Source organism: Dama dama, chromosome 9 (genome assembly GCF_033118175.1).
Source record: "Dama dama isolate Ldn47 chromosome 9, ASM3311817v1, whole genome shotgun sequence".
Lineage (NCBI taxonomy): Eukaryota > Metazoa > Chordata > Mammalia > Artiodactyla > Cervidae > Dama > Dama dama.
Genome location: NC_083689.1, coordinates 9,886,477 through 9,913,731, shown reverse-complemented (window position 1 = coordinate 9,913,731; position 27,255 = coordinate 9,886,477). Strand labels below are relative to the sequence as shown.

The 27,255-nt window shown below is 50.6% G+C and overlaps 2 protein-coding genes, 1 long non-coding RNA gene and 1 pseudogene across 11 annotated transcripts in view; 3 read left to right on the top strand and 1 right to left on the bottom strand.

The window, feature by feature from the left end:
* The window catches only part of MAP1S (microtubule associated protein 1S), a 35,324-nt gene extending 30,525 nt beyond the window's left edge, over window positions 1-4,799 (top strand). Inside the window, exon 7 of the mRNA XM_061149877.1 lies at window positions 658-4,799. Within this exon, the coding sequence (XP_061005860.1) occupies window positions 658-813 (156 nt within the window). The 3' untranslated portion in view covers window positions 814-4,799. The remainder of the gene's footprint in view (window positions 1-657) is intronic.
* Window positions 4,800-5,626: 827 nt separating this feature from the next.
* Window positions 5,627-9,018, bottom strand: LOC133061747 (uncharacterized). Its single transcript, XR_009694029.1, has 3 exons — window positions 8,724-9,018; window positions 7,742-8,137; window positions 5,627-5,965 (listed from the first exon to the last, which is right to left on the bottom strand). It is a non-coding gene; the product is annotated as an uncharacterized LOC133061747 (long non-coding RNA).
* FCHO1 (FCH and mu domain containing endocytic adaptor 1) overlaps window positions 8,355-27,255 on the top strand; it is a 30,035-nt gene continuing 11,134 nt past the window's right edge. Inside the window, exons 1-11 of one of the 9 annotated variants that reach the window (XM_061149880.1) lie at window positions 8,355-8,447; window positions 14,106-14,154; window positions 14,389-14,474; window positions 14,886-14,956; window positions 19,034-19,125; window positions 20,184-20,258; window positions 21,568-21,709; window positions 24,307-24,459; window positions 24,696-24,800; window positions 25,754-25,852; window positions 25,934-26,030. In XM_061149880.1, the coding sequence (XP_061005863.1) occupies window positions 14,930-14,956; window positions 19,034-19,125; window positions 20,184-20,258; window positions 21,568-21,709; window positions 24,307-24,459; window positions 24,696-24,800; window positions 25,754-25,852; window positions 25,934-26,030 (790 nt within the window). In that variant the 5' untranslated portion in view covers window positions 8,355-8,447; window positions 14,106-14,154; window positions 14,389-14,474; window positions 14,886-14,929. Of the gene's footprint in view, window positions 8,448-9,262; window positions 9,336-12,271; window positions 12,291-12,562; window positions 12,723-14,105; window positions 14,155-14,388; window positions 14,475-14,885; window positions 14,957-19,033; window positions 19,126-20,183; window positions 20,259-21,567; window positions 21,710-24,306; window positions 24,460-24,695; window positions 24,801-25,753; window positions 25,853-25,933; window positions 26,031-27,255 lie in introns of those variants that run through there. The other 8 variants (XM_061149878.1, XM_061149882.1, XM_061149879.1 and 5 more) reach the window with 8 other exon arrangements.
* LOC133061746 (large ribosomal subunit protein uL30-like) lies at window positions 22,803-23,656 on the top strand (annotated as a pseudogene).

Here is a 27,255-nt window from a genome sequence, read left to right as displayed (position 1 = left end):
GTCCCTGCCACTCCCTTGTCTGCAGCTCCCCTGGGTGAGGTTGCCGGGTGGGGCTGCTGGATCGCCTCACCTGAGCCCTGGCGTTGAGTCTCCCCAGCGTTATGAGAATCAGCCAGGAGGAGTGGGTGGGGGTGTGTGGTGTCTACGCATGTTGACCATTGACCCTTGAAGGCTGGGGTTGTCCCCATGAGAATCCTTGAAATACAGCCTCGAAGCACGAGGTGAATTTGGGCAGAAGGAGCCTCCAGGACCTGGCTGCCCACCCAGTGTGAGTGTGCTGACAGCCGGTCGGGCACCCGGGTCACCGAGCGGCTGGGAGGGAGTGCTCCGACCGGAGGCAGGAGCACGCTGTGTTCAGAGAGCTGGCCGGAGGTCCGGACAAGTGAAGCGGGACATAGCAGGGGAGTGGGGCGGGCGGGGAGCACAGAGAGGAGTCTCGGAGGAGTGGTCTGGTCTCCCGGGCTGTGGAAGGCACCTGGGGTGCCATGGGAAAGAAAAGGAACTTCGGGGCAGGCCGGCCGCCAGTGCAGACACCTCGGCAGAGAACGGAGGCAGCGCAAACGTGGTCAGAGAAGAGGGGCTTCCGCTGCCTTGGGGCTGGGCTGGGAGGGCAGAGGGTGCGCCCCCTCACCGTCGGTCCGTCTGTCCCACCCGCAGGTGACCCTGATCCCCACCTTCGATTCGGTGGCGATGCACGAGTGGTACGAGGAGACGCACACCCGGCACCAGGCTCTGGGCATCACGGTGCTGGGCAGCAACAGCACCGTGTCTATGCAGGACGAGGCCTTCCCCGCCTGCAAGGTGGAGTTCTAGCCCCACCCCGCACCCCCCAGCATCTGCCACTGTCCTGGGATGTACCTGCGTCAGAAATAAACCAGGTACCGGCTCAGCTGTGGCCTCGTTCCTTCTGCCGGCAGGAGACTCAGCAGCGCTCCAGACAGTCATTGCTGCCATGGGGTGGTCCCCAGTTTGGGGAGGGACAGCTTCTGCGGAATCCCCAGTAGCTCCAGGTCAGATGTGCTCTGGCCCCCGTGTCACAGATGGAAAACCCAGGCCCAGGGGAGGCAGTACCTCCCAGGTCAGTGGAGCTGGCTGCCGACATCAGCCCTCCAGTCCAGCAGCTGTGACTGTGGGTCCCCCGTTTTATAGACAGGAAGGCAGCTGCCAAACCAGCCGCACAATCCAGGTGGTGGCCAAGGTGAGATCTGAACCCTGACTCTCTGCTCCCGAGCCGTTCCAACAGAAGTCATCCTCTCTTCCTAGGGATAATTGACACTCATGGCAGGACAGTCTTGCATCCTGCATCAGGCTCTCAACTCATGATTGACCGGGACATTTTTGCAGACACTAATGCCCATGGCCAGCGTTTTTATTTTGGCCGGCCAAAATTTTATTCTGTTATTTCACTAACACTGTGTGGGTTATTACATTCAGTAGTTACACCTGACACACCTGTGAAGTCTTCTCCGCACCGTGAGTTTCATTTTCACTTCCGTGTCAGAATCAGTCACTAAAGTTTCTTGTCTTTTCATTGGTCTGACATTCACATTGTCTGAGTCGGAACTACCTTCTGAAGAACTGCGCCTTTGGAGACACTACTGTGTATTTCACTCGGACAGTCAGAGCAGGTATCTGCATAAAATTCACTGAAAAATTCTCCACTCAGAAAATTTAGCAATATATCATTTTTGAAAAATTTATGGTAACAAACGTGTTTATAAAATACACAAGGTTGGAACTAACGGAGGAAAACGTGAATGATGACAATCGTAAGTTGTATAATGAACCCTTGATCAGTTTTAAGCTCTAACAACTTTGCCTGGTGTTTTTAATTGTATTACTCTCTAAATATTGATACGTCTTTGGTCAATAATGTTCAGGTAACAAAAGATGTATTAATATGTGTCCAGTCAGCAATGTGGTTTTTTTTTTTTTTTTTTTTAGCCATGTGTTTAAAACACAGTCTGAAACCTAAAAGCTACAAAAATGTGACAAGTGCTAACCCCTCAATACCTACCCTCTTTCCTATAAGGAGACTTCTTAGTCTGGGGTCTGAAGAAGGGTTACTGTTCATACATGAGGCCGTGTCACCCTGACTTTTCATCTTGGACGCTTGTTGAGTACAGGTGCTGCCTCCTTGTTCTCATTTCATTTTTTTCCAGGGAGGTTTTCTTATATTTATTTTTAATTAGTTCAAATTTTTTATTTAGATGTTTGTCTTTTTCTCATTCAGACATCATAATTCTTTTTTTTCCCTAAATAGGGACAATAAACTTGTTAAAATTTTCAATCATTAAAAAATGCATAACATAAAATTTGCCATTTTAACCACTAATAAACTCTTGCGTTGTAAATTTTTTTTTTTTTTTTTCCCAAATTTGCCTTTCAGTTTTGTTTAGGAGCAGTTTTGCTGTAAACGTTTTATTTTTATGATTTGCAAACCTCAGTTCTTAAAATGTCCCTCCTTTGTGCTTTTAGAGGTCCTTCCACAGTTGGCACAAATTCTCCCAAGGTTGGGGTTTTTTTTTTCTGGTTATTTTTACCCACATAGGGCTTATTTTGGGATGAAGGGAGAGGTAAGGGATTGCCCCAACCTGGACAATTGAGTTTTCAATGCAATGTACAGATTTAAAACACTCCTTCCTCCCTGAAAAAGATGCCAAATGTGTTGTTGTTTATTTCCAAATCTGTACTAATCCATCGCCAACGTTTCTGGCCATCTCCTTACTTTCTCCTGTGTAGATCTGTGTGCCTCAGTAGCTCATCAGGCAGGTTCTTTCTCCTTAATTTTACTTTTTGCCTCCATAAAAGGTTGTTTTTACAATCTCATTCCTCTTGGAGCTCTAGAATCTCCACAGAGGGGACCCAAACACATGCTTGAGAAAAGCTGTCTGCTTCTGCTTCTGACCAGATAGTGGGCTAGAGCCCTAATAAAAACAACTAAAATTGCTGGGTGAAAATGAGTTAAGTGTTGGTTAATGTATCAGTGAGCACCCAGAAAATGAGGAACAGTCAGAGGCCAGAATAGTGCAGACAGAAACCCCAGGAGGGAAGAAGGAAGCAGCTTTTCTGTTACACAAGGCGGTCTTCCATCTTCTTTTCATGGACCTTCAAGATGGTGTGTCTGATAAGCAGAGACCTCAAAGCATGAAGTAGACATCAAAATAAGATCTTTCCAAAGATGGAAAGCAAACTTAGGTGGATGACATGGTTTAAAGCAGTCCAGGACACTGGAGACCCTGGGGGAACTTTCAATTAATCCTAAAGAGTTCTCCCAGTCACATCCCAGGACATGGGAGCCAGCATCAGAATGCACAGCCTGTGAATGCCAGTGGCACAGACCTGGTGTCTTTAATCCTGGTGTCTTTGCTGTGTTTAGTCCTGAAAAGTGAACAAAGCGCAAGAGACAGTGATATTTGCAGAAGAGCCAAATAGAACTAAGAGAAATGAAAAAGCAAATAATTGGGTTGGCTCAACAGTGAAACTGTAGGTAGCTGAAGAGAAAATAGGTGAACTGGAAGATGGAACTGAATGAGTTTCCTAAACAGGGGAAAGAAAAAAGGGGATTGAGACAGAGGAGAGAGCAGAGGCAAATTCTGAAGGGGATAATAGTGGAGAATTTTCCAGAAGTAATGAAAGGTATCAATTCAGTCGTATTCAGAAATCCAGCCAAATCCCAAACAGGATATATAAAAAGACAACTTGGCAAACCTAGACAGCGTATTAAAAAGCAGAGACATCACTTGTTGACAAAGATCCATATAGTCAAAGCTATGGTTTTTCCAGTAGTCCTGTATGGATGTGAGAGTTGGACCATAAAGAAAGCTGAGCGCCAAAGAATTGATTTCGAATTGTGGTGCTGGGGAAGACTCTTGAGAGTCCCTTGGACAGCAAGGAGACCCAACCAGTCCATCCTAAAAGAAATCAACCCTGAATATTCATTGGAAGGACTGATGCTAAAGCTGCAGCTCCTATACTTTGGCCACCTGATGTGGAGAGTGGACTCATTGGAAAAGAGTCTGATGCTGGGGAAGATTGGGGGCAGGAGGAGAAGGGGATGACAGAGGATGAGCTCGTTGGATGGCACCATCGACTCAGTGGACATGAGTTTGAGCAAACTCAGGGAGATGGTGAAGGACAGGGAGGCCTGGTGTGCTGCAGCCCATGGGGTTGCGAAGAGTCATATACGACTGAGCGACTGAACAGTGCAGAAAACCACAGTCAACAAGAAAAGCAAGAATAGTAGACGGAGAGACAGCTTCTCAGCCCCACAGCATGAAACTCAGGACCCGGTCGGGTACCGTCTTTAGCAACCCAGAAGTTCTCATTCAACAGAAGCATCTTTGGAAGGTGAGAGAAATGAAGACCCTTTGTTGAGTGAAATCCTGAGGGAATTTTTTTCAGGTAGAAAATGATCCAGTGGAAGAGCTGACTTGCACAAGGAAACAGCAAAGAAGTTAGAATAACAGCTAAAGTGTCATCCTCGTTAACAAGAATTACGGTATCCAGTGTGTAGGATGGAAAATTGCGTTTAGGGAATGGTGGCAAATAGGTAAAAACTGAATGGAGTAAGCATTTAAAATCTTCACATGTTTGAGGGGAGAGTAACATACCACTTAGTTGAGCGGAGTGGCAGTATTAATAGTTAGAGTAAATACTGGGTGAACAGAACTATTGTATAACTTCCAGATTAGTAGAGGGGAGAAATTAGACTAAAAAAAAAAGAAAATCCCAAATTCTTCCATAAGGAAACAGGTACAAATAGAAAGCCCAAGATAATGAAAATACATACATAAAAATTTGCCAGTAATTAAGTAAATGCAGACGGACAGAAAACTCCAGTTAAAAGATAGATTTTTTTCAGACTGTATTTTTTAGTTCAGTGTTTGTGCTACTTGCAAGAAACATCTAAACATGAAGATGCTGAAATTTTGAAAGTAAATAATGGGGGAAAAAAAAAAGAATAAACCTGACAAATACGAAAGAAAAAAATTAAAGCTGATATATCCACACTAATAAAGTTTTATTTTTGGTGTATTACTAGAAATAAGGGGTTTCCCAGGTGGCTCAGTGGGTAAAGAACATGCCTGCCAATGCAAGAGACAAGGGTTCGATCCCTGGGTCCGGAAGATCTCCCCTGGAGGAGGGCGTGGCAGCCCACTCCAGTATTCTTTTCTGGAGAATCCCCACGGACAGAGGAGCCTGGTGGGCTACAGTCCATAGGGTCACAAAGAGTTGGACGTGACTGAAGCAACTCAGCACAGACACGCTAGAAATAAGGACTATCAAGTGAAAGCTTTTAACTCATCAAAAAGATGCAACAGTCCAAATTTGTATGCATCTAATAACAGGGCCTCAAAATAAAGTTATGAACCACCAGAGGGAGTAAGTTTATCTTTAAAAAAAAAAATCTAGGGGCTTCTCTGGCAGTCTAGTGGTTAAGACTCTAATAAGACCTTAAGCTTCCACCACAGGGGGTGCAGGTTCAATCCCTGGTTGGGGAACTAACATCCCACATGCCATGCAGCAACGCCAAAAAAAAATTTTTTTTAATCGATTAGTAGGTTTTCTAATAGTGATCTGTCCTTACGTTCCTAGAAAGAACTCCACCTGGATTATATTTCCTTTATTATATTTTTATTTCAATAAGTTGTGTATGTGTTGTGGGGAGCGGGGAGGGGTCCGGGCTTTTGCTGTCAACACTTGGCGGATCTTTCTCTGCCCTTCAGATTTCCCATGCTGCTGTGTTTCTCATCACCCTCACTCAGCAGCCCAGCATGATGGAGCTTCCACCACCTAGACCCTCGGGTGGCCAGACAGGAAAGGGACGCGGCAAATCAGGCACCAGCTCCTAAGGATTTCCAGCAGGAAGTTATGTGCCACTTCCAGTCTCGTCTCATTGGCCAAAGCAAGTCACAAAACTGCCCAATACAGGAGCTGAAAGATACATACTCCTCTCTTGTACCTAGAAGGAGGGGAATCAGAAATAGTGATGGAAATCAACGAATAGCCACTGACAAGTCCCCCCAAAGAGATGGTTTTGTTCTGGCAGGCAGGAGGTTTGTCAAGCTTGTTCTATTAAAATTATAATCTTTGGTTTTTTTTTTTTTTTTTTTTGGTGGTGTGGGCCATAGAGTCTGTCCAGATCACAATTCTGCTGTTACAGCTGAACAAATGGAAATAAATAGCTGCATTCCAATAAAATCTTGTTTACAGAAAGAAACCAGTGGGCTGGATTCAGCTTACAAAGGCTGTGATTTACCAACACCTGGTGTCGGGCATTACTCTGACTTCCCATCTTACCTCTTATAACTGGGACCTGGAGTTCCCCACCCCCTCCTCCTCTCCTCTCTGTCTCTCTTCTTCCTCCCTCCCCACCCCAGTCTCTCCTGACAGCTGTCTGGCCCCGCCTCTACAGAGCATGCACTAAAAATACCCCGGCAGCAGCATGAGCACCTGGGGGCCCTGGAGCCTATGGGAGGAGCCAGATGTGTGACCCGTGTGTGACCTTGTCCTGGGCACCCACCCTGGGCACCGCCTGCTCATCGGCAGCCCGTCCCCGATACTTTCCCAGAGCCTGAGCCACAACCGCCCCCTGATTTCTCGGTGTTGCTCCAGCGTCTAGATCACGCCTCCAGGCCTTTGCACCCAAGGTGTCCCCTCCCTGGAATGCCACCGTCCAGCCTTGCATCAGTCAACGCATACTGGCTGCTGCCCTGTCGGGGAGCAGTGTCAAGTAGGGGAGCCAGACACATAGGAGGGGACAACACCCCGCAATGCCGGGCTGTTGGCTGGCACTGGGTGCCAGAGGAGTCCCCCACATCTAGGGGTGGGGAGAAACTTTAAGGATGCAAAGGATTAAGCCAGTATTAGGGGACGACCGAGAGCAAGGGTGGCAGAGGGCCCCGCAGAAGCAGAGGCTTGGCCTTTTTGAGGAACCGAGAGGAGACAAAATTGAAGCTTCAAGAACACTGGGAGGCTGGGGGTGGGGCCATCCCTACAGCTTCATGGACACCCCACTGAGCAGATGGGACTTGCCCTTCAAAGGACCGGGTGTCGGAAGAGACCAGCCAAGCTGGGGAGCTGTGAGCAGGCTAGCATTGGCATATAGAGTTGGCAGTGTTTCCAGACGGGCTTGGGGCGGGGCTAGGGGGACCTGGTCCCTGGTGGGCGTGGCCAGGGCACTTATCTGGAAAGATGTGGACTCTTGGGAGGCCATGGTGGAGGGGGAAGGGTAGCCTTTCTCTGAGAGAGCAACATAAAACCTCTCATCTTCCAAGCCCACCACCTAGGGATCCTTCAGGAAGCCCTCCCTGCTCTCTTTCTGGTCCTCATCCCCAGCCCATGGCCTCCTCTGGCTCTTCCTGACCCACTCCCTTTTAAACGCCACCCTGGATTTCCCCGGCGTTCCAGTGGTCAAGAGTCTGTCTGCCAATGCAGGGGACATGGGTTCGATCCCTGGTCTGGGAAGATTCCACATGGCATGGGGCAGCTAAGCCCACGTGCCACAACTACTGGAGCCCTCCCTCTGCCACAAGAGAAGCCACCGCAATGAGAAACCCTCACACCACAACTAGAGAGTGGCCCCACTCACCTCAACTAGAGAAAGCAATGAAGACCCAGCACAATCAAAAATAGATAAGTTTAAAACACCCCCCTGCCCACCAGTAAGTCACTCTTGTGCTGCCTTCTGATCTGTAACCAGGGTTGCTGCTGGGACAGGACATGGGTGGCAACCTACCTGTATAGCGTGTGCCTTTTCCCTTCCTGACATTCAGTAGGTGCTCAGGAAATGTTGGTTGTGTTCCAGCTTGGCAGCACTGGGAATGTGACCTGGGGAATATTACTTAAGCTCTCTGGAGCTTCATCCCACACCCAGTCACAGAAAATTGGCATGAACCTCCAGGTACCCTCCAACTGTATAGGTGGTGACCAGACACCTGAGTTTCCTTTCCCAACCCCAGACAGGCCTGTTCTGCATCCTCTCCTCCCCATCCTCACAACATCTTCTGGGATCCAAGGTCAGGACCGGTGAGAGCTTAGGCCTCAGTGCACCTGGGTCAAGCCCTGCCTCTGACATGTCTTCGTGTGTGACTTCAGAGAGCAACCTCTTGTCTGTCAGCTTTGGTCCCTTCACCTGTAAAACAAAAACCAAAGCCTCCTCCCCACCTTGCCCCTGGCCCAGGCTTGAGGAAGCCATGTATGGGGTATGAATGAAGTTCAGACACCACCTAGCCGGTGTGGGTGGTGCCAGAGCCCCCGCGGACCTCCCAGCTTCTGATGGGAGGGCGCCAAGCCTAACACAATGCCCCAGCCCTGAGGGGTCATCTCTGAGCTGAAAGCAAGCCAGACCAGAGCTACCACGCGGGAACTGAGAGCTAAGTCACCAGTCAGATGGGGAACTGAGAACTCCAGGATGAGGGAACAGCAGAAGCAAAGCCTCTGAGGTGAGACCAATTTTGCAGAACTGCCGTGAGAGGGGCAAGGCCAGACTATGCCGGCCTGGGGGAGCTTAGGGATGGGAGGGGGGAGGGGGTGGTGTAGGGTCTTCACGGAGGGTGCTGGGCACTGCGGCAGGTTTTGGAGCTAGAGAATTCAGCAAATGGAGAGAGGATGGCAGGAGCCAGGTTTCTCCCTATTGGAGAGCCGTCCCTCAGCCAGGAACAGAGATTTGAATGAAGGACCCACAGGCGCTGTATGAATCTCATTTTGTAAGCACTCACTTGAGGGCGACCGGAGCCTCTTAGGTTTACGACAGGACAACATTCCTAAGGATAGTTCTCCCCACGCCTGGGACCAGATCCTGAGGTTGCCTGGATCAGGCTGTAGACTCGCTGTGTAGCCTGCAGGAGCCTTCTCTGAGCCTCAGTCTTCCCATCTGTAAAATGAGGATCAATATGTGCCGCTCACAGGCTTGTAGGAGGAATCAGAAGAGTCCTTCTCAGTGCTTGTCACCCATTTGGAGCTAAGTAACCTACACAGACCCTTCCCACCGAGTCTCAGGGGGAAGGAACCGGATCTATCGCTTTAAATTATGCAAATGAATGCGGGTAGTGGGGCGGAGAGATTAAAAAAAGGAGCCTCTCCCCCAGACAATCGGCACGCTGGGCTGGTGGAACTGGCCGCCTGAATGGCCCAATGGCTGGCCGCGCGCACTCGCAGCCCGCCCCGCCTCCCAGGCCGCCGCGGAGGTGGGGACTCTCCCGGCCACGCCCCGGAGGCGGGGCCATCCGGCGGCCGCGCCGCAGCCGCGGAGGGAGGGGCGGGGCGGGCTCGGGTATCAGCTACCGAGCCGCAGGTGGCGGCGGGCGCGGGGCTTGGCCCGAGCTCGGGAGGTGAGTGCTGTTCCCTGAAACACCCCGAACCCCCCTGGCCGGCGCAGCACCCCGTGCGCACCGCGCCTGGCAGCCCGGCGGCTCCAGGGTCAAAGGCGCGGCGGGATGTGAGGGACGGAGAACAGAGGGTGGGGGGCTGCGCGGTGGGTACCCGATCCTTCCTCCACCTCCCGCGTGATAACCGGGGATCCGCGGGGGGAGATGGAGACCCCTCCTAAATCCTCCATCTCCTGGCCCAGAAGTGGAGCGTGCAGCGGGGCGGCTATGAATCGAGACCCCTCCCCAAAATCCCTTTATTCTAAGCCTGGATCTGGGTCTAGGTTCCAGAGCTGCAAAGATGAGCTTGCCGCTCTCCCTCGAGCCTGGGACCCAAGACAGATGAAATGAAGACCACCCCCAATTTGCCTCTTCCCAGCTCTGGCCTGTAGATCGCCCCACGCCCCCACCCCCGGCCCTGAGACCAACATGAGGAACCCCTTCCTCTGTGAACCCCTTCCTCTGTGAACCCCTATCTAGGCCTGTATGAGGAGCTGGGGGTCCCCTGGTCCCTCCTCTAGAGTGTGTTTTTCTAGCTCCCTACCACAAGGATGGGGTAATGGAGGGGCATTTCACTGGGATCCTCATTTCAGCAGGGACCCCAAGATTGGAATTCTGGGAAGGGTCAGATGGAGTCCCTTGCCTGGCAGGGCCAGGCCGGGCCAGGCTTGGAAAGACCTGGAGCATGGACTCAGTGGTGGTCCCTGCTTCAGTGGGAGATGGGCAGTGAGCATCTGTTCCCAGGGATTAAAATAAATCGAGGTAAATTAGGATCTTGCTGGAGGCTGACTGAAAGTGGGGTGCGGAGGAGGGTTGGGGGGTGGGCGGCCCCTCCATCTGCCTCAGATCCCAGAATTCGCCTGCCTCATCTGCAGTAGGTACCAGGAGGTAGCTTCCGATGGACCTGCCTCATTGGTGACCTTGGACAGATGACAGACCTCCCTGAGCCTTTATTTTTAATTTTTTTTTAATTTGAAAGTGGGGTTGAGGCTTCAAAGCTTGTACTCTACTGATTCTGAAACCCACCTACTCCATCTTTTGCTAAATTGTGACTCCACCCTTTTGCTAAAGATGGTGGTCGGAGGAGAGAGAGCGATAGGTTTGGAGGTCCCTCCATATGCCTTGCTGGCCTCAGAGCCTCAGTTTACTGCACTGCAAAATGGGCAGATGGTCACTCTCTGGCATTGCTGGAAGAGTTGCTTTGCCAAACAATAAAATGTATTACCAAGCTGCTATCATCAGAACAGGGGCTCCTCCACCCTCGTCACGCTGGCGGGACTGCCCGGGGCATATCCTGACCCACATACCTTCACCCACGCCAGGGCGAGCCAGTACCTAGATAGGATCCTGGGTAGGACAAGATGGGAGGCACTGGGCCAGTCTATCCCCTGTCTCTTGGGGCTCTGTCCCTCTGGTGGGGGTTGAAGTCCAGAGTTCTCAGGTTCAAATCCAGCTTTCCTGCGAGTGGCTTTGCCCCTTTGCACCTTGGTGTGTTCTTCTATGAAATGGGCTGAATTCCCCTTGGAAGATCAGAGCAGACTGGCAGAATGGGAGCGCTGTAAAAGCAGACATTGTAATACTATAGTCATTATCATACAGTGTTATAATCATTACCATATTGTAATTATAATACTAATTGCAATATTAGTGAGCATAAACAGGGTCAATAGCTGATTCAGGTCAGGGCAGGATAGGAAAGGAGGAAATCTGCAAGGGTATTGCCTGCTGTGTTTCCAGAGCTCAGTAGTCAGTTGGTGCTCAATAGGTGTTGGCCAAGGAAAGTGATGGAGAGAGAGGAGACAGCAAGGAAGACTGAAAAATTCCTGAGCAGAAGCTCAGAGGCTATTCATGACCCAGTTACTGTATGACATGGGGCCACTGCCTCAGTTGCCTCACTGGGGGTGATGGTTGAGTCGAGACCCCACCTCCAGGTGCCACTGTGAGAATCAAGCCAGACTGGTAAATGGGCACAACCCTGCTGGCCAGCCCTAGAGGGGAGCAAGTGCATGACAGAGCTGGTCCCTGAAACAGCATAGCCAAGAGGCCGGTCACAGGAAAAGAAGAGAAAGACCCCAAACTGGCCCTACTGTGAGCAAACTGGAGTCAAAGGGAGAGCAAAATGAAAGATCCTGTTTTGCAGAAGCCTAGAGGCCCAGAGAGGTCAGGGGCAGCCCAAGGCCACCTACTGAGAGGTCAGGAGTTCCAGACAACCCGTCAGGAACGGGAGCCCTGCCTTCTTTGCTGACTTGGTTCCTGTCTTGTTTTATCTGCTCCCGGACCTGCTCAAATGCTGAACTGGCGAGAAACCCCAGGGTTTTGGGAATTGATGCTGGGGAGGCTGGATCTCCAGGCAGCGCCAGGAGCTTGTGTCAGCCATCTCTGGGAAGGACTCTGTTCCCTACCTCCAGCAGCCAGAGGATGGGGGCATCCGGGTCAGCTGACAGCCTGCTATGTGACCTTGGGCAAGGACCTGTCCATCTCTGGGCTTTGCCCTGGCACTGAGGAGGCTGGGAGACCTGGGTTCGCACAGGGCTGACTTCTCCATCAGACACAGTGACCACCATGTCTCAGGCACAAGCTTGGGGTCCGTAAAGGTGTTTTAACTTCTTTTAAAATCAGAAGGGGAAAAAAAAACCAGGCTTTGGGGTCAAAGAAAACATTTAATATATGGTATTAATATATTCGTTTCTATGTCAAATGTAGTTGTAAAAATAGTTTAAACTCTTTTTTTAGTGGAGGAAGGGACCCTGAAAGCAAAAATGCCTCAGGCCCATGGAAGTCCTCATGCAGCCCTGGGTTTGAGTCTTGGTGCTCCCATTCACAGGCTGTGCAACCTTGGGCACGTGGACTCCCCCCTCTGAGTCTTGGGTTCCCCGCCCCCACCCAGTGAAGCTGGCATCACTGGCCTACCAAAGAATGGTGAGATGTGGAATGTTTAGTCTACATGGTTGGTGCTCAGATTTGTGGGTACTATTATTTGACAGTTGCTATCAAGATTATATTTGCTCACTAATAATAGCCCCAAGGTGGGGGCCTCAGCTTTCCCCACCCAGCACCTGCGCAGTTCTAGGGAGGTCCCAGGGGTGCTGGTCTGGCGGGGGAGGTGAGCTGGCGGTTGGGCCATGGGCGGGGCGGGGTGAACTTCCTGTCCCCCAGGCACAGGGGCCCCAGCTAACGGAAGTGGCAGGGGCCACGTGGTTATCTCCCAGTCCCCATCCTGTCTCGGGGCTCTGTTCCCACTCGCTGTCCGGTGAGTTTGAGCCCAGGCCAGGAGGCCCCCACTGCTCCTCCTTTCCCCTCTCGGGGACAGAAGGGAGACCCTCCTACCTGGCCCGGGTTTCGAGAGAAACAGTAGGTGTCACTTCCTGGGCCTACGCAGGGTCACCCTTTGCTCTGCCACTGTGCTCCCCCACTTTACACCCCTGAGTGGCAGGATGGATGGCAGGGCGGTCGCGGGAATATGGTGAGCCAGAGCCCCATGTGGTAGTTTCCATCAGGGGTTCTTCAGCAGACAGGTCATAGTGACCTGGGGACTGTCAGTGACCTCTCTGTGATTCAGTTTCCTCATCTGTAAAGTTGATATTGAGCCCCACGTTGTGGTTGTGAAGGTTGAATGCATGTGTGGTGCCTGAAAAGAACTGGACACAGCGTCACACTCACTGGTGCTCAGTGTATGTGTAACGGGGAGGGGCAATCTAATGGGAGCTGTAAAAAACAGTCGCAAAGATTCTTGGTTTCGGGGGAACTTGGGCTCTCTGGCTCCTAGGATCTTCTAGACCTGTACTGTCTAACGGAACTTCATCTGTACTGTCTAGTACAGTGGCCACCAGCCTTGTGTGGCTACTGAGCCCTGGAAACAAGGCTGGCACAACTGAGGAAGTAGGAGGCTAATTGTATTTAATTTTATTTAGTTTAAAATTAAGTTGCAAAAAATAAAATAAAATTAAGTTGCCACATGGGGGCTAGTGGTTCCCGTTATCAGTTAGCATAGCGCCAAGGGATTTGGAGATGCTCAGGGTCTAGGTCATGGCCAAAATCTAAGAAATGAGATGGGAATTTAGGGCTTTTCCCTCTTGGGATGTCAGCTTTGTATGTCTCCAGTTAGACTAGGTTTCCTCATGGGCTACACTGGGGCCTGGAATTTCTCAGGGGTCCCAGCGCCGCCCAACACAGGGTGGTGGTTAAGAATGTTTGTTGAATAAAATAATTGTTTGCTTGGTGAACTCCTATTCATGCTTTAAAACCCCAACTCCCATGCCTTCTCCTTTAGTTTAAGTCCCCCAGCCAAATCATCTCATGGACCCTGTTATTGTCCTGGCCAGGTAGGCACATGGTAGGTGCTGGGTGACTTATAGAAGTCACCCAGGAGGCTAGCTGATAATGGATCAAATTAAACTCAAGATTAGAAAACTGCAGCTTACAGAGGGGCAGCCTTGCCCAAGGTCCTTGCTCAGTCCTTTCTAGTGAGGCCCAGGGAGCGTTCGCATCCCTGCGGTCACCAGCCCCGTCTCTGCTGCTACTGTGCCTTCTGGGCTCCCAGCTGCTGCTGAACTGCCCTCGGGGTCATGAATTATGGATGAGGCTTGTGGGCTCCAGTGACAAGCCCAACCTCGACAACATGCCAAGGACACCAAGTGTCCCTCCCTCGCCTGGTGGCTTGGCTCATCCCCTTCTCCTGGGAGGCCTGGGGTCCTCCAGTAAGATCTCTTATAGGCATTTCCTCGTGTTTTGCAGATGGGGAAACTGAGGCACGGAGCTGGACAGTGACTCAGATACCTACCAGGTGAACACACTGGCTTCCAGGGGGCAGGGTCAGGACTCATGGACGCACCAGTGTCAGCCAGGTCACCACGGCGAGGGTTGAACTTTCTATCCCAGGAATGTGCATGGCATGGGGACTGTTGTAGAGGGATCCAGGAGACCTTGAGGGAACCTTAGGACCACTTGAAGGACCCCAACTCCCACGGGGCCAATCACAGTCCCAATGTCCACCTCTCACCTGACCCTTTTCCGACAGGAGCTGCCCAGAGTGGAGCCGAGTGCTCACGGGACTCAGCTGACCCAAGTGCAAATCCACTGTCATTTCCTGGCTGTGTGACCTTGGCAAGTAGCTTGAGGGGATTCAGTTTTCAGTTTTTCTGTCTCTGAAATGGCCCAGAGCTTTTCTACCCATCCCCCACCATGAACTCCTATTCATGCTTAAAAACCCCACCCCCATACCCCCTCCTCTAGTCTAGGCTCCCCCAGCCCCTATCCCTTCATTTAGTTCAGCTCTGACCCCACAGGGCTGGGGGTATCTGTATCCAACTCTGTCCCCCTAGGCTGGGAGCTACTTGGGGACCATGCCCAAAGCTGAATCACTCCAGGGACCCTGGCATACTCCCAGCTTTGGGGCTTTTGGTTCCTCCTCCATCCTCTTTCTCCTTCCTCCACAGGGAGAGAAGTTGGAATTTCCCCTCCTTAGGCCCTAGCCAGCTGTGACTACAACTCAAGTTTGTCTCTCTCTTTGGACAGGCACAAGATAGGAACCCTCAGGGGTCTCCACAGAGGCCATCAAAATGTCATATTTTGGGGAGTATTTTTGGGTAAGTAAGATTTACTCTTATTTTGGTGGGGTGTCCTGGAAGGGCTGTGGGGGCTTTTATGGAGATGGAGAAACCTGGTGGCTTGTGGGCAGAGTCTTGGGCAGATGGAGGGTTTGCAGGGGGTAGGAGTTAAAGTGGGAGGAGTCAGGCTGGGTTTGAATCTATAGCCCCAGATGTCATAGGCCTTGTGGTCTTGGGCACGTCACAGCTTGAACAGGGTGACTGAGGCCCAGAGTAGGAATCTCTTACCCGAAGTTGCCCAGAGAGAAGTACAGAGTCAGGTCTCAAACCCAGGGCTGGGCCGAGCTTCCAGGATCATTCCAGCCAGGGAATTTCCACATCTTCCCCATCCTGGAGAGTTGGGGGGTTTTCTTTACTTGACCCCTAGGGACCTGCTCACCTGTCTGCTCTCCAGACTGGGGACTTGACTCAAGGAGCCAAGTGAGACAGATTTGTTTTTACTCATTCACTCCCTCCCTCCCTCTCTGTCACCACCCCACACCCAGCCCACTCTGGGAGATGTTGGAGCCCCCAGGAGACTCCCTCCCAATCCTGACCCTGAGGAACCTCCAATCTGGGGGACACAGAGCTAATAAGATCCCTCAAGTCTTACTGAGTCAGGATTAAGCCCAACCTTGGGTGTGCCAGAGAATGAGCAAGGAGGCAGAGCTGTGTTTGCCATGGGCTTTGAAGGCTGATTTTTCAGGATGCCAGAAAGGCATTCTGGGCAGGGGGAACAACCTGGGCAGAAATAAAGAGGTGTGACACGGGGTGGCCAGTGGAGGGCACAAGGACTCCTCTTGCAGAGCCAGGCTAATGGGGAGAAACAGAGGATGAGTGAACAGGAGAATAGGGTAGGACCCAGGACAGAAAGCCCCTTCCTCGGTTGCAGGCCCAAAGCTTGCAGAGAGGAAGCCCGTTGCTAGGCAACGAGTTGCCCCTGGCAACAGGCCTTTCTCCCTCCCCAGCTGGGGCTCCTCTTACTAGCATTTGCTTTCTTAAAGGGGCAGCACCCCCTTGCCACCTGCGGGCGTTGGGTAGGGGGGTGGGAGGGGTGGGGGGAGGGCTGGACCTCCACCTTCTTTCCAAGGGTCATGGTCCCTGGATTTGCCTCTGAATGGCTGTGTGACTCCATCCGAGGAGGATGTTTGGCCGTTTGAGTATCCGTTGTTGCCCACATTTTGCAGTCCTGACGGGCACCTACATGTATTTTAAACTCTTTTTGATTGTGTGAGGCAGGCAAGTTCACTGCAGAAAATTCAGACTAGCAAAGAGAAAATAGTAGCCACCCCCAACCCCTCCCTCCAAAGATAGCCTGGTACAGAGTGGGTAAGAGTTTTGAGTTTGGGATTTGAATTGGACTCTTCTGGGAGCACTTGGGCAAGTGACTTTGCATCTTGAAGCCTCAGTTTCTCCATCTGGGAAAGGGGAATGGAGCTCCTACTTCCCCAGGGTTCAGGGAGCACCCCGGAATGTCCGTTTCTCTTTTGTTTATTTATTTATCTGTTTGTTGGCTGTGTCTGATCTTAGTTGCAGCGTGTGGGATCTTTCACTGTGGTGCACAGCCTGTCTACTTGTGGCCTCAGTAATTGCAGTTCACAAGATCCAGGGCATGCAGGCTTTAGTAGTTGTGGCAGGCAGGCTTAGTTGCTCAGGGGGGTGTGGGATCTTAGTTCCCTGACCAGGAATCGAACCTGTGTCCCCTGCATTGCATGGCAGATTCTTAACCACTGTGAGGGAAGTCCCCTGTCTATTTCTTTTAATTAATGTTCCTTTTAATCTGTTGTTAGTATTGCTGGCTCTTTGCTGGGTGATCCTGGGGCCCTGACTGATCTGAAGGAGGCTCCATTCGGGAGAGATCAAGTCAGACAAGGATTCCCCAGTCTTGTTGGGTCAAGGCAGGGCTGGTGGCATGGAGGGCAGTGGGGAGCCCAGGGGGGAAGTGTGAGCAGGAGAGAGACATGATCAAGCTGTATTAGAAAGATCTCTTGGGCTTCCTTGGTGGCTCAGTGGTAAAGGATCCGGCTGCCAGTACAGGAGACACAGGTTCGATCCCTGATCCAGGAAAAGCCCACTTACTGCAGAGCAACTTAGCCCATGCGCCACAACTATTGAGCCTGTGCTCCAGAGCCCGGGAGCCGCAACTACTGAGACTGTCTGCTGCAACAATTGGAGCCCTTGCGCCCTAAAGCCCTTCCTCCCTGACAAGAGAAGCCACTGCAATGAGGAGCCTGCACACTGCAACTAGAGAAGAGCTTGCACACCAGCAACGATGCAGCACAGCCAAAAAGAAATAAATTAAAAAAAAAAAAAAAAAAAAAAAAACAGAGAGAAACATTTCTCTGGGCCTGGCTTGAGAGCAAGACTGGTGTCCAGAGGTTCCGATAGGAGACATAGGCTCAAGACAGCCCCTCCCAGGACCCTCGGCTGCCAGCCCAGCCCGAGGGAGTCAGACACTGATGGGGGTTTGCCAGGTCTGGGAAACAGGCCAGCAGTTGGCTCTGAGTCAGCTCCAGATGCTGGCCTGGGCAGCAGTGCCTGGTGCGGCCTCACCCGAGGATCCCCTGGGCAGGGTGGGCAGGGGGCTGCTGGGGTTGTTTGCTGAGGCCTCACCACTGTGCTTCCCAGGTGGCGCCAGTGTGGTAAAGCACCTGCCTACTGATGCAGGAGGCGTGAGAGATGTGGGTTCGATCCCTGGGTCAGGAGGAGGGTCAGGGTCAGCCCCTGGAGGAGGGCATGGCAACCCACTCCAGTATTCTTGCCTGGGAAGTCCCACGGTGAGAGGAGCCTGGTGGGCTACAGCCCATGCGGCCGCAAAGAGTGGGACATGACAGTAACTAACCTCGTGACCTATTCAACAAGGAGGGCTGCCTTTGGGGCTTTAGAGGACCATGATGTGAATCATCCCATATGAGAGGTAGATGACTCCCTGCTCCCTCATTAATGACTCCATGCTCCCATCTTAATGAGGAGCCACTGTAGGTTCGGAGAGAGACATGACTGATCTGGATTGCACAGTGTAGCCCTAGCCCCACCTCAAACCGTGGTGACCCCAGAACCGGGAGAAAAGGGGTTCTGTGCAGGGCATTAGCAGACACCAGGGTAGAGGCTCTGTTCCCACCAGCACCAGGCAACAGCAAAATAACTTGTCCCTCCATTCAACAAATGCAAATTCCCTTTCTGTGCCCCACCCTGCACTGGACATTGCTGGGTCCTGAGAGAGTATCAGACCCACATCCTGCTTTGTGGGGTCCTCAGAGAGAATTTTCATGTTGAAGAGAACAGAAAATAAGGCTAGTGACTTAAGCAACAGGGATTGTAGTAATTCATAAACTTAAAGAGTTGTGCAATAGTGTGGCTTTCAGGGTTGGTTTGGTCCAGCATCTCTACTCAAGATGCTTTTTTTTTTTAAAGACTTCACAACCAAGACCTTTGTTGCAACACACAGGCTCCAGAGTGCCTGGGCTCTGTAGCTGTGGCACATGGGCTTCGCTTTGCCACGACATGTGGGATCTGAGGTCCCTGACCAGGGATTGGACCCACATCCGTTGCATTGGAAGGTGGATCCTTAACCACTGGACCCCCAGGAAAATCCCTCAACACGCTTTTTATTCAGACCCTCAAGTTCAGCATCTTTGCAAAATTCATGGTTTCTATTTGGTTTCCAGGATCTCCTGTGACCATATAATCTCTCATTTATGGACAGATACAAAGAGAAAAGCAGAGGGGAAGAGACCAAAGAGAAAGGAGCAAACAGAGGTAGAGAGATACGTACACAGTCCCACAGAAAGACAGACAGACAGTGAGAGAGGAAGATAAGAGTGAATGAGACTGCCTCTCTCTCAACTATGGTACAAGGATCCCAGGGTCTCTTCTAATTAGGCCAAATTAAGGTCCATAAGCCAATCCTTAGGACCAGGGGGAAATGCAGCTGGTGATTGGCTCAGGCCAGAACCAATGCCTACAGTCAAGAGGATGGACTTCTGCCAGTTAGCTCTTCAACCCAGGCCCCTGTTGCTAGGCATCCTTGATGTCCTCTCCATCCCCTTTCTCAATCTCCATCCTCACCCCCTGCAGGGAGAGAAAAACCATGGCTTTGAGGTCCTGTACCACAGCGTGAAGCAGGGGCCCATCTCCACCAAGGAGCTGGCAGACTTCATCCGGGAGAGGTGAGGTTCCCCAAGCCCCATCCATCCCCATGGCCAAGACCTGAAGTCCACTCAGCCATGCCCATCTTGTACTTCCACCCAGGCTCTGCCCCATTTTTCCCTTTCCCATCCCACCCTGACAGGGCACCACATTCTGCCAGAAAGAGTCCTGATCCCTGGGGTCTCCAAGAATCAAATGAGCTTGAAGACCCGACCGACTGACAGTTCTCAACACTGTCAGCCCTGTGCCCTATTTTAAACAATAATCACCAGACTTTCTAAGCCCTCCTCTTGTAGAGATGATAATATGACCTACTTACAAGGAGAAATTTGAAAACTCAATCTCGGGCTCTGAGTACAATAAAAGAAAATACATGTATGATGAAATAATCTATATTTCAGCTCGTAAATGCTCCAATGTCCCAGAAAACACAATAAACTCAAATTGCAAGGCAACCTCTGCTCCCCAGCCACTCAGCAGCTGAATGCCCGTTGAATCCGGGCAGAGAGTCCAAAGGATTATTAACCAGGTTTTTCCTCTCTGGGGCTGTCATGCAGACCTGTCACAGCCATGCTGTTTCATGAGGCTTTAGACCCTGGATCCATCCACTGTTGTCTGTGGTACCCCATGGGTGCCTCTGTCAAAAAATACCCCAGTGGGCAACTAGTTTTAACTGGGCACATGGCTACCTCAAACAAAACAATTCTATTAGGATGAAAATGTGCGTGGATATTAGGAAGGCATTTAGCAGTGTCTGTCTAGAGGGAATAAAGAAATCTGAGTTTATCTTCTGCAATTAAATGAGACAAAGCACGTGAAACATTGATACTATGTGCTCAAAATTTTGTTTACTTGCTCTTGCTGCTGCTGCTACTACTGCTGCTGTTAGTAACATTTTATTTAAGGATGAAAACCTCTGCTGTGATTTTCCCAAACATCTTCCCCTGCCAGGGGACTATATCATTCTCCTGGAGGCCTCTGCTCAGATGTTTGAGATGGGGAACCTGAGGCCCAGGGGTATGGGGCCTGTCCCAAGGTGCCAGGACCCTCCCTATCCTTTCCCTGTCCTCCTACCCAGGGCCACCATCGAGGAGACATACTCGAAGGCGATGGCAAAACTTTCCAAGCTGGCCAGCAACGGGACCCCCATGGGGTGAGTGGGCTGTGGGTGAGGCAGGAGTCGCTGAGGGTGTGGGGGTCCCTGGGGGCAACAGGAGGCTGCCTTTGGGTGTACATCTCTTCACACTTCACACTTGTGATATGTGGGGCAGGGAGTCATCCCCCTGTTTATGGGCTAATTGGACAGAGCAATATGAATGTATATCTAGGTGGCTCAGTGGTAAAGGGGCATCCCAGTGGCACTAGTGGTAAAGAATCTGCCTGCAATGCAGGAAACTTGGGTTCAGTCCCTGGGTTGGAAAGATCCCCTGAAGAAGGAAATGGCAACCCATTCCAATATTCTTGCCTGGGAAATCCCATGGACAGAGGAGCCTGATGGACAATAGTCCGTGGGATCGCAAGAGACGGACACAACCGAGCATGCATGTACAGTAGTAAAGAACCTGCCTGCCAGTGCAGGAGATGCAGGTTTGATCCCTGAGTCAGGAAGATCCCCTGGAGAAGGAAATGGCTACCCACTGCAGTATTCTTGCCTGGGAAATCCCATGGACAGCGGAGCCTGGCAAGCTATAATTCATTCATTCATCCAGTGGATATTTACTGAGCCCATACTGGGTGCCAGACCTTGTTCGAGGCACCAGGGGGCCCAGGGGCAATCAAAACCGATCAAGCCTCCAGTCACCTTCATGCCCGGTTCATAGGGTGTGCATCTGGGATATGTGACAGATGTTAACCACAAACACGAACAAAGTCCTTTCCCAGAGAGAACAGTGCTAGGAAGAGAATGAAATAGGAGCATTAGAAGGCGGGTACTATATCTGGAGCTGAGATCTCAGTAATGAGAAAGAATCAGCCGTGGGGGTGTCCGAGGGACAGAGACCCAGGGAGGTGGCTGAGCTAGTGCAAAGGCCCTGAGGCAGCAGCACACTTGTGCATGTTCAAGGAAGAGCAAAGAGGCAGGCCTGGCTGCAGGGCCGGGGCACCGTGGAGATGAGGTGGGGGAGAAAGAGAGGGCAAGGGGAGTACCAGGCTGGGCCTGGAGTCCAGAGAGAGGACGGCAGGCGTCAGCCTAGGTTTAAATTCCTGCTCTGATGTTCATTTGCTGAGGGGCCTTGGGTGAGTGATGGGGCCTCCCGTGCCTCAGTTTCCCTGTCTGCTGCAGGCCCACCTTGCGTGATTGCAGTGGGGATTAAATGAGTTCATACATGTTCATGTTTAGCAGGGCCCAGGACACATGAGGTATCTGAGCCAAAGCCAGCCATGCGGGGTGAGGGGTCCCTTGCCGAGGGGTTGGGGTTGGGCCTGCTGGGCCCTGGGTGTGACCCCCACCTCTCTGTTTCCAGGACCTTTGCCCCGCTCTGGGAGGTCTTCCGAGTCTCCTCAGACAAGTTGGCGCTCTGCCACCTGGAGCTGACGCGGAAGCTTCAGGATCTCATCAAGGATGTGCTCCGCCACGGGGAGGAGCAGCTCAAGGCGCACAAGAAGGTGGGCGCCACGCGGCCGGCGGGTGGGGAACGGCTGTGGCTCCTAGGATCCCAGGACTTCCGGGGCCTCGGAACCCCAGCCCCTGGTGTGTGCCCCTGAGGGTTCTGTTCATTCCACGACATCAAACTCAGAATCTCACAGACCCGAGCATTGTTGAATTTCAGACTCTCAGAATTCTAAGAGCAGGGGGTCTGCAAACTGCAGCCAGTGGGCGATGGCTAGACCATCACCTCAAGCTGTGAGTAGTTTTTCTACTTTTAAGGGATTGGGGGAAAAAATCAGAAGAAGGATATTTTATGATGTGTGATTATTACAGGACATTTAGACTTTAATGCCAGTAAATAAAGTTGTGTTGGCCACAGCCATGCCCATTCACGTTCAGATCTTCTGTGGCTGGCTTATTTGAACTGCAATGGCTGAGTTCAATGTCAGATTTACCACCTGATCCTTCACACCAAAAGTCTGCTGACCCCTGATCTAGAGCGTTAGAAGCTACAGATCTTATTTGACATTTCTAGACTCTTTTTTTTTTGGCCCAAACTTTATTTTTTAAATGAAGTTGTTTTAAATATATTTTTAGTTGGAGGATAATTGCTTTGCAATGTTGTGTTGGTTTCTCCCATACAACAACATGGGGCTTCCCAGGTGGCTCAGATGGTAAAAAATCCACCTGCAATGCAGGAGACCTGGGTTCGATCCCTGGGTCAGGAAGATCCCCTGGAGAAGAGAATAGCTACCCACTCCAATATTCTCGCCTGGAGAACTCCATAGACAGAGGACCCTAACTGCATGGGGTCACAAAGAGTCAGACACAACTGAGTGACTAACACACATACATATATATTCCCTCCTTCTTGAACCTCCCTCCCACGCCCACCCCATCCCACCCCTCTATGTCGTCACAGAGTGCCAGGCTTCTAGACTCTTAACAAAACTAAAATCCTGGAAGAGCCAGACCTTAGACTCTCAAGATTCCAAAATATTTGAAGCTTATAAATCTAGAGTCATAGAGGGTTTGCATTTACAGAGCCCTCGAATCTGCAGTTTTTAACCCCCATTAAAGAAGAGAGTTGTAGTACTTCATACTGTACACTTAAAAATGGTTAAGATGGCTCTTTCCCAGCTGGAACCATGGAAGGGTGCAGAAGAGAAGGAAAAGAAGATTCCTGCTGTGCCAGAAACCCTTAAGAAAAAGCAAAAGAATTTCGCAGAGCTTAAGATCAAGCGCCTGAGAAAGAAGTTTGCCCAAAAGATGCTTTGAAAGGCAAGGAGGAAGCTTATTTATGAAAAAGCTAAGCATTACCACAAGGAATACAGGCAGATGTACAGAACTGAAATTGGAATGGCTAGGATGGCACGAAAAGCCGGCAACTTCTATGTACCCACGGAACCCAAATTGGCATTTGTCATCAGGATCAGAGGTATCAACGGTGTGAGCCCAAAGGTTCAAAAGGTGCTGCAGCTCCTTCGCCTCCGGCAGATCTTCAATGGCACCTTTGTGAAGCTCAACAAGGCATCAGTTAACATGCTGAGAATTGTGGAGCCATACATTGCATGGGGGTACCCAAATCTGAAGTCTGTGAATGAATTGATCTACAAGCGTGGTCATGGCAAAATCAACAAAAAGCGAATTGCCCTGACAGACAACGCCTTGATTGCTCGATCTCTTGGGAAATACAGAATCATCTGCATGGAGGATCTGATTCGTGAGATCTATACCGTTGGAAAACGTTTCAAAGAAGCAAACAACTTCCTGTGGCCCTTTAAATTGTCTTCTCCACGAGGTGGAATGAAGAAAAAGACCACCCATTTTGTAGAAGGTGGAGATGCTGGCAACAGGGAAGACCAGATCAACAGGCTTATTAGAAGGATGAACTAAGGTATCTACCAGGATTATTTTTGTAATCTGGTCTGTTAATAAACAATTGAAACAAACAAACAAAAAAAATGGTTAAGATGGCAAATTTTACATTATATGTATTTTACCACAACTTTCTTTAAAAAATTAAAGAACAAGGAAGTTTTCTCTGGACTGATATGGAACAATCTTGAGAATGAATTATTAAGTGGAAAAAGCAGTCAGTTAAACTGTATGGCCTGTCACCATTTGTCATAAAAAATGGACATATTCGCTGATCTTCATGCCAGTTATTTCAGGAAATGTATCATGGTAATAATAGGAGGTTTGGGATTTCCTTGTGTGGTCCAGTGGGTAAGACTCTGTGTTTCTAATGCAGGGGGTGTGGGTTCGATCCCTGGTCGGGGAACTAAGATCCCACATGTCTGCCTTGCAGTGGGGAAAAAGAAAAAAAAAAGACTTTATAGTTAAAAAAAAAAAAAGGTGGGGGTGGGGGAAGGTTTTTACCTGAGCTCACGCCTTAAAACTTTCTGAAATATGAATTATGTGTAAATATTACCTATTTAAAGAGTTAAAATTTTTGAAATTCATAGAATTCTCAGAAAGAAAGAATTCTGTAGGAGCTGGAACCCCACAGGTTTGGGAGGCTGGGAATTTCATGGTGTGTACCTGGGTCTGCTCAGGTCCTGCACCCAGCGGGGGCTTCAGGGGGTCCTCATGCTCGTCCCCACCCCCACAGTGCAAAGAGGAAGCGGTGGGCACGCTGGATGCCATACAGGTCCTCACGGGGGTCAGCCAGCTCCTGCCCAAGTCTCGCGAGAACTACCTGAACCGCTGCATGGACCAGGAGCGGCTGCGGAGGGAGAGCACCAGCCAGAAGGAGATGGACAAGGTGGGCGCGCAGCTGCAGGTCCCAGCCACCCCCGGCCCGCACGGATCCGAGGAGTTTGCCGAGAGGTGGAGGGGCCTGATGGGAGAGTGGAAACGCACACAGAGCCATGGTCATCGAACCTGCGTGAACCACACACACCCTGGGCACCCCAAGGAGTCTACGTGCTGGGGGACGGGGCCAGGGGAAGTGCCCCGAGGGTCCCTTTCCCAACCCCGTGCCCTCACTGTGCCTCCTAGGCGGAGACCAAGACCCGGAAGGCAGCAGAGAGCCTGCGGCGTTTGGTGGAGAAATACAACTCAGCCCGTTCTGACTTTGAGCAGAAGATGCTGGACTCAGCTCTGGTAAGAGCCGGGCCCTGGAGACCTACACATTCCTGGGCCCAGGATGCTGTGGGCCTCAGAAATCCAGAACCTTCCAAACCCTCGACTCCCAGAAGCCTTAGAATCACAGGCTAAAACTGTACAATTCTAGAGCCAGTTAGCTATTGTTGTTGTTGTTGATGTTGTTATTATTTCAAAGACCAAATCAGTTCTGTGCCTTAATTTCACCATTTGTAAAATGGGGACAGTAATACTACCTGCCTCATAGACTTGTGAAGATTAAATGAGTCGCCATATATGAAATTTTCAGACTAGTACCAGGTGCATAGAAACCACTCTATGATGTATTATTATTATTATTGATGAGGTTTTTGAACAAGATGGGGCAGGATTTAGAAGCCAAGAGTCTCCTGACATGTCATGGTGACTGAAAAGCCTGGATTCCTGGTCTAGCCTCTGCCTGTCACCAGCCTTTGGCAAGGCACCTCTCTGGGTCTCTGTCTAATCAAAGGTTTAAAAAGCAGATTGGGAGCTCAGGATTAAGAATTAGATTTTTTTTTTTTCTTCTGATTTTGCAGTGATAGAAAGTTGCAAGCAACAGAAATCTTCGTTCACACTGACAAGGAGCCTTACAGGCTCAGGGAACTGAAAAGTTCAGGGTGGGGCTGAGCTTCAGGCATGGCTGGATCCAGGTGCCCAAATGGTGTTGGCCCAGGCAGACACACCCTCCTCAATGTGTGTGTGTGTGTGTGTGTGTGTGTGTGTGTGTGTAGCAAAGTAGCTCCCAGCAGTGGCCCCATATATCTGCCAACTCATTGACTCAGGATATGAAAGTGTTTTTTCTATGATTCCAGCAGAAGTCCCAGAGCTCTTACCCAGATCAATCACTGAGGCCATGGGGTTGGGACATTCTGATTCGTCAGGTGGGGTCACTAGCCACACCTTCCCATTTTGCTCCTCCCCTCCTGCCTCAGCGCTTCCAAGCCATGGAAGAGACCCACCTGCGGCAAATGAAGGCGCTGATGGGCTCTTACGCCCACTCAGTGGAGGACACCCACGTGCAAATTGGGCAGGTGAGTGGGGCTGGGGGTGGGGAATGAGGTTGGGGTGCTGGGCAAGAAGGCCTGGCTACAAACTCCATCCTCCTGGCCCAGGTGCATGAGGAGTTTAAGCAGAATGTAGAAAACGTCAGTGTGGAGATGCTGCTGAGGAAGTTTGCAGAGAGCAAAAGCACAGGCCGGGAGAAGCCTGGTGAGTCGGGGGCATCTATGGGAGTTGGGCTGTGGAGCCACAGCTCTGGGGAAGGAAGGGGATTCAAGAGCCTAGAGAATGAACCTCCCTGGGCCTCATTTTCCTCACCAGAAAAATGGGGTTAAAAAAAAGAAAAAGGGATTGATGGAACTTCCCTGGTGGTCCAGAGGTTAAGACTTCTTCCAGTGCAGGGGGTGCAGATTCAGTTCCTGGTCAGGGAACTCCCATGTGCCTTGCAGCCAAAAATCCAAAACATAGAAACAGTATTGTAAAAAATTCAATAAAAGACTTAAAAAATAGTCCACATTTTAAAAAAATAATCTTTAAAAAGAATGGACTGAAGACAAATCGAACTCAGCAACCTACAGAGGAAGAGAACTTGATGCCTAATCTTACAGATAGATCGCTTACCACTAGATACCAGAGGGGCCTTGAATGCCAGGGTCAGCCTTTCGGATGTTCCCCTGAGGGACCAAGGGAGCCACTGAAGATTGTTGAGCAAGAGGCCAATTTGAAAATGTCCCAGATACAGGGTCAAGGAAGAATTGAGAGCCAAAGTTTTAGGGTCATATCTGGGTTTGTGTCTTTCCTTTGTCACTCACTGTGTCACCTTGGACATCTGTCTTGCCTTCTCTGAGTCTTAGTTTCCTCTTCTGTAAAGTAGGGATGATAGCCCCCAACTAATGGTGTCGTGAAAGTTTACCGTTATTGTTGTTCAATCACTAAGTTATGTCCGACTCTTTGCAACCCAATGAACTGCAGCACACCAGGCTTCCCTCTCCTTCACTGAGTTTGCTCAAACTCAAAGGACATCATTGAGTCAGTGATGCCATCCAGCCATCTCCTCCTCTGTTGGCCCCTTCTCCTCTTGCCCTCAGTCTTTCCCAGCATCAGGGTCTTTTCCAGGGAGTCAGCTCTTTGCATCAAGTGGCCAAATTATTGGAGCTTCAGCATCAGTCCTTCCAATGAATATTCAGGGTTCACTAATTTGATGCAAATAAAGGGCAAAATGTGTGCCTGGCACACATTAGGCACTTTAGTAAATGTTGTTTACACCCTTAGGTCTAGACAACCACTAGGGTCTGTCTTTTCTCCCTCCCGTCTCTATAGCTCAGCACCAGCTCAGGCTACCTCTCATTGTGTGAATCTCCATTCTTATCTTTCACTGACTCCAGATTTCTCATGCCCTGCTCCTGCTCACATAACCTCTATGGCTTCCCGTCAC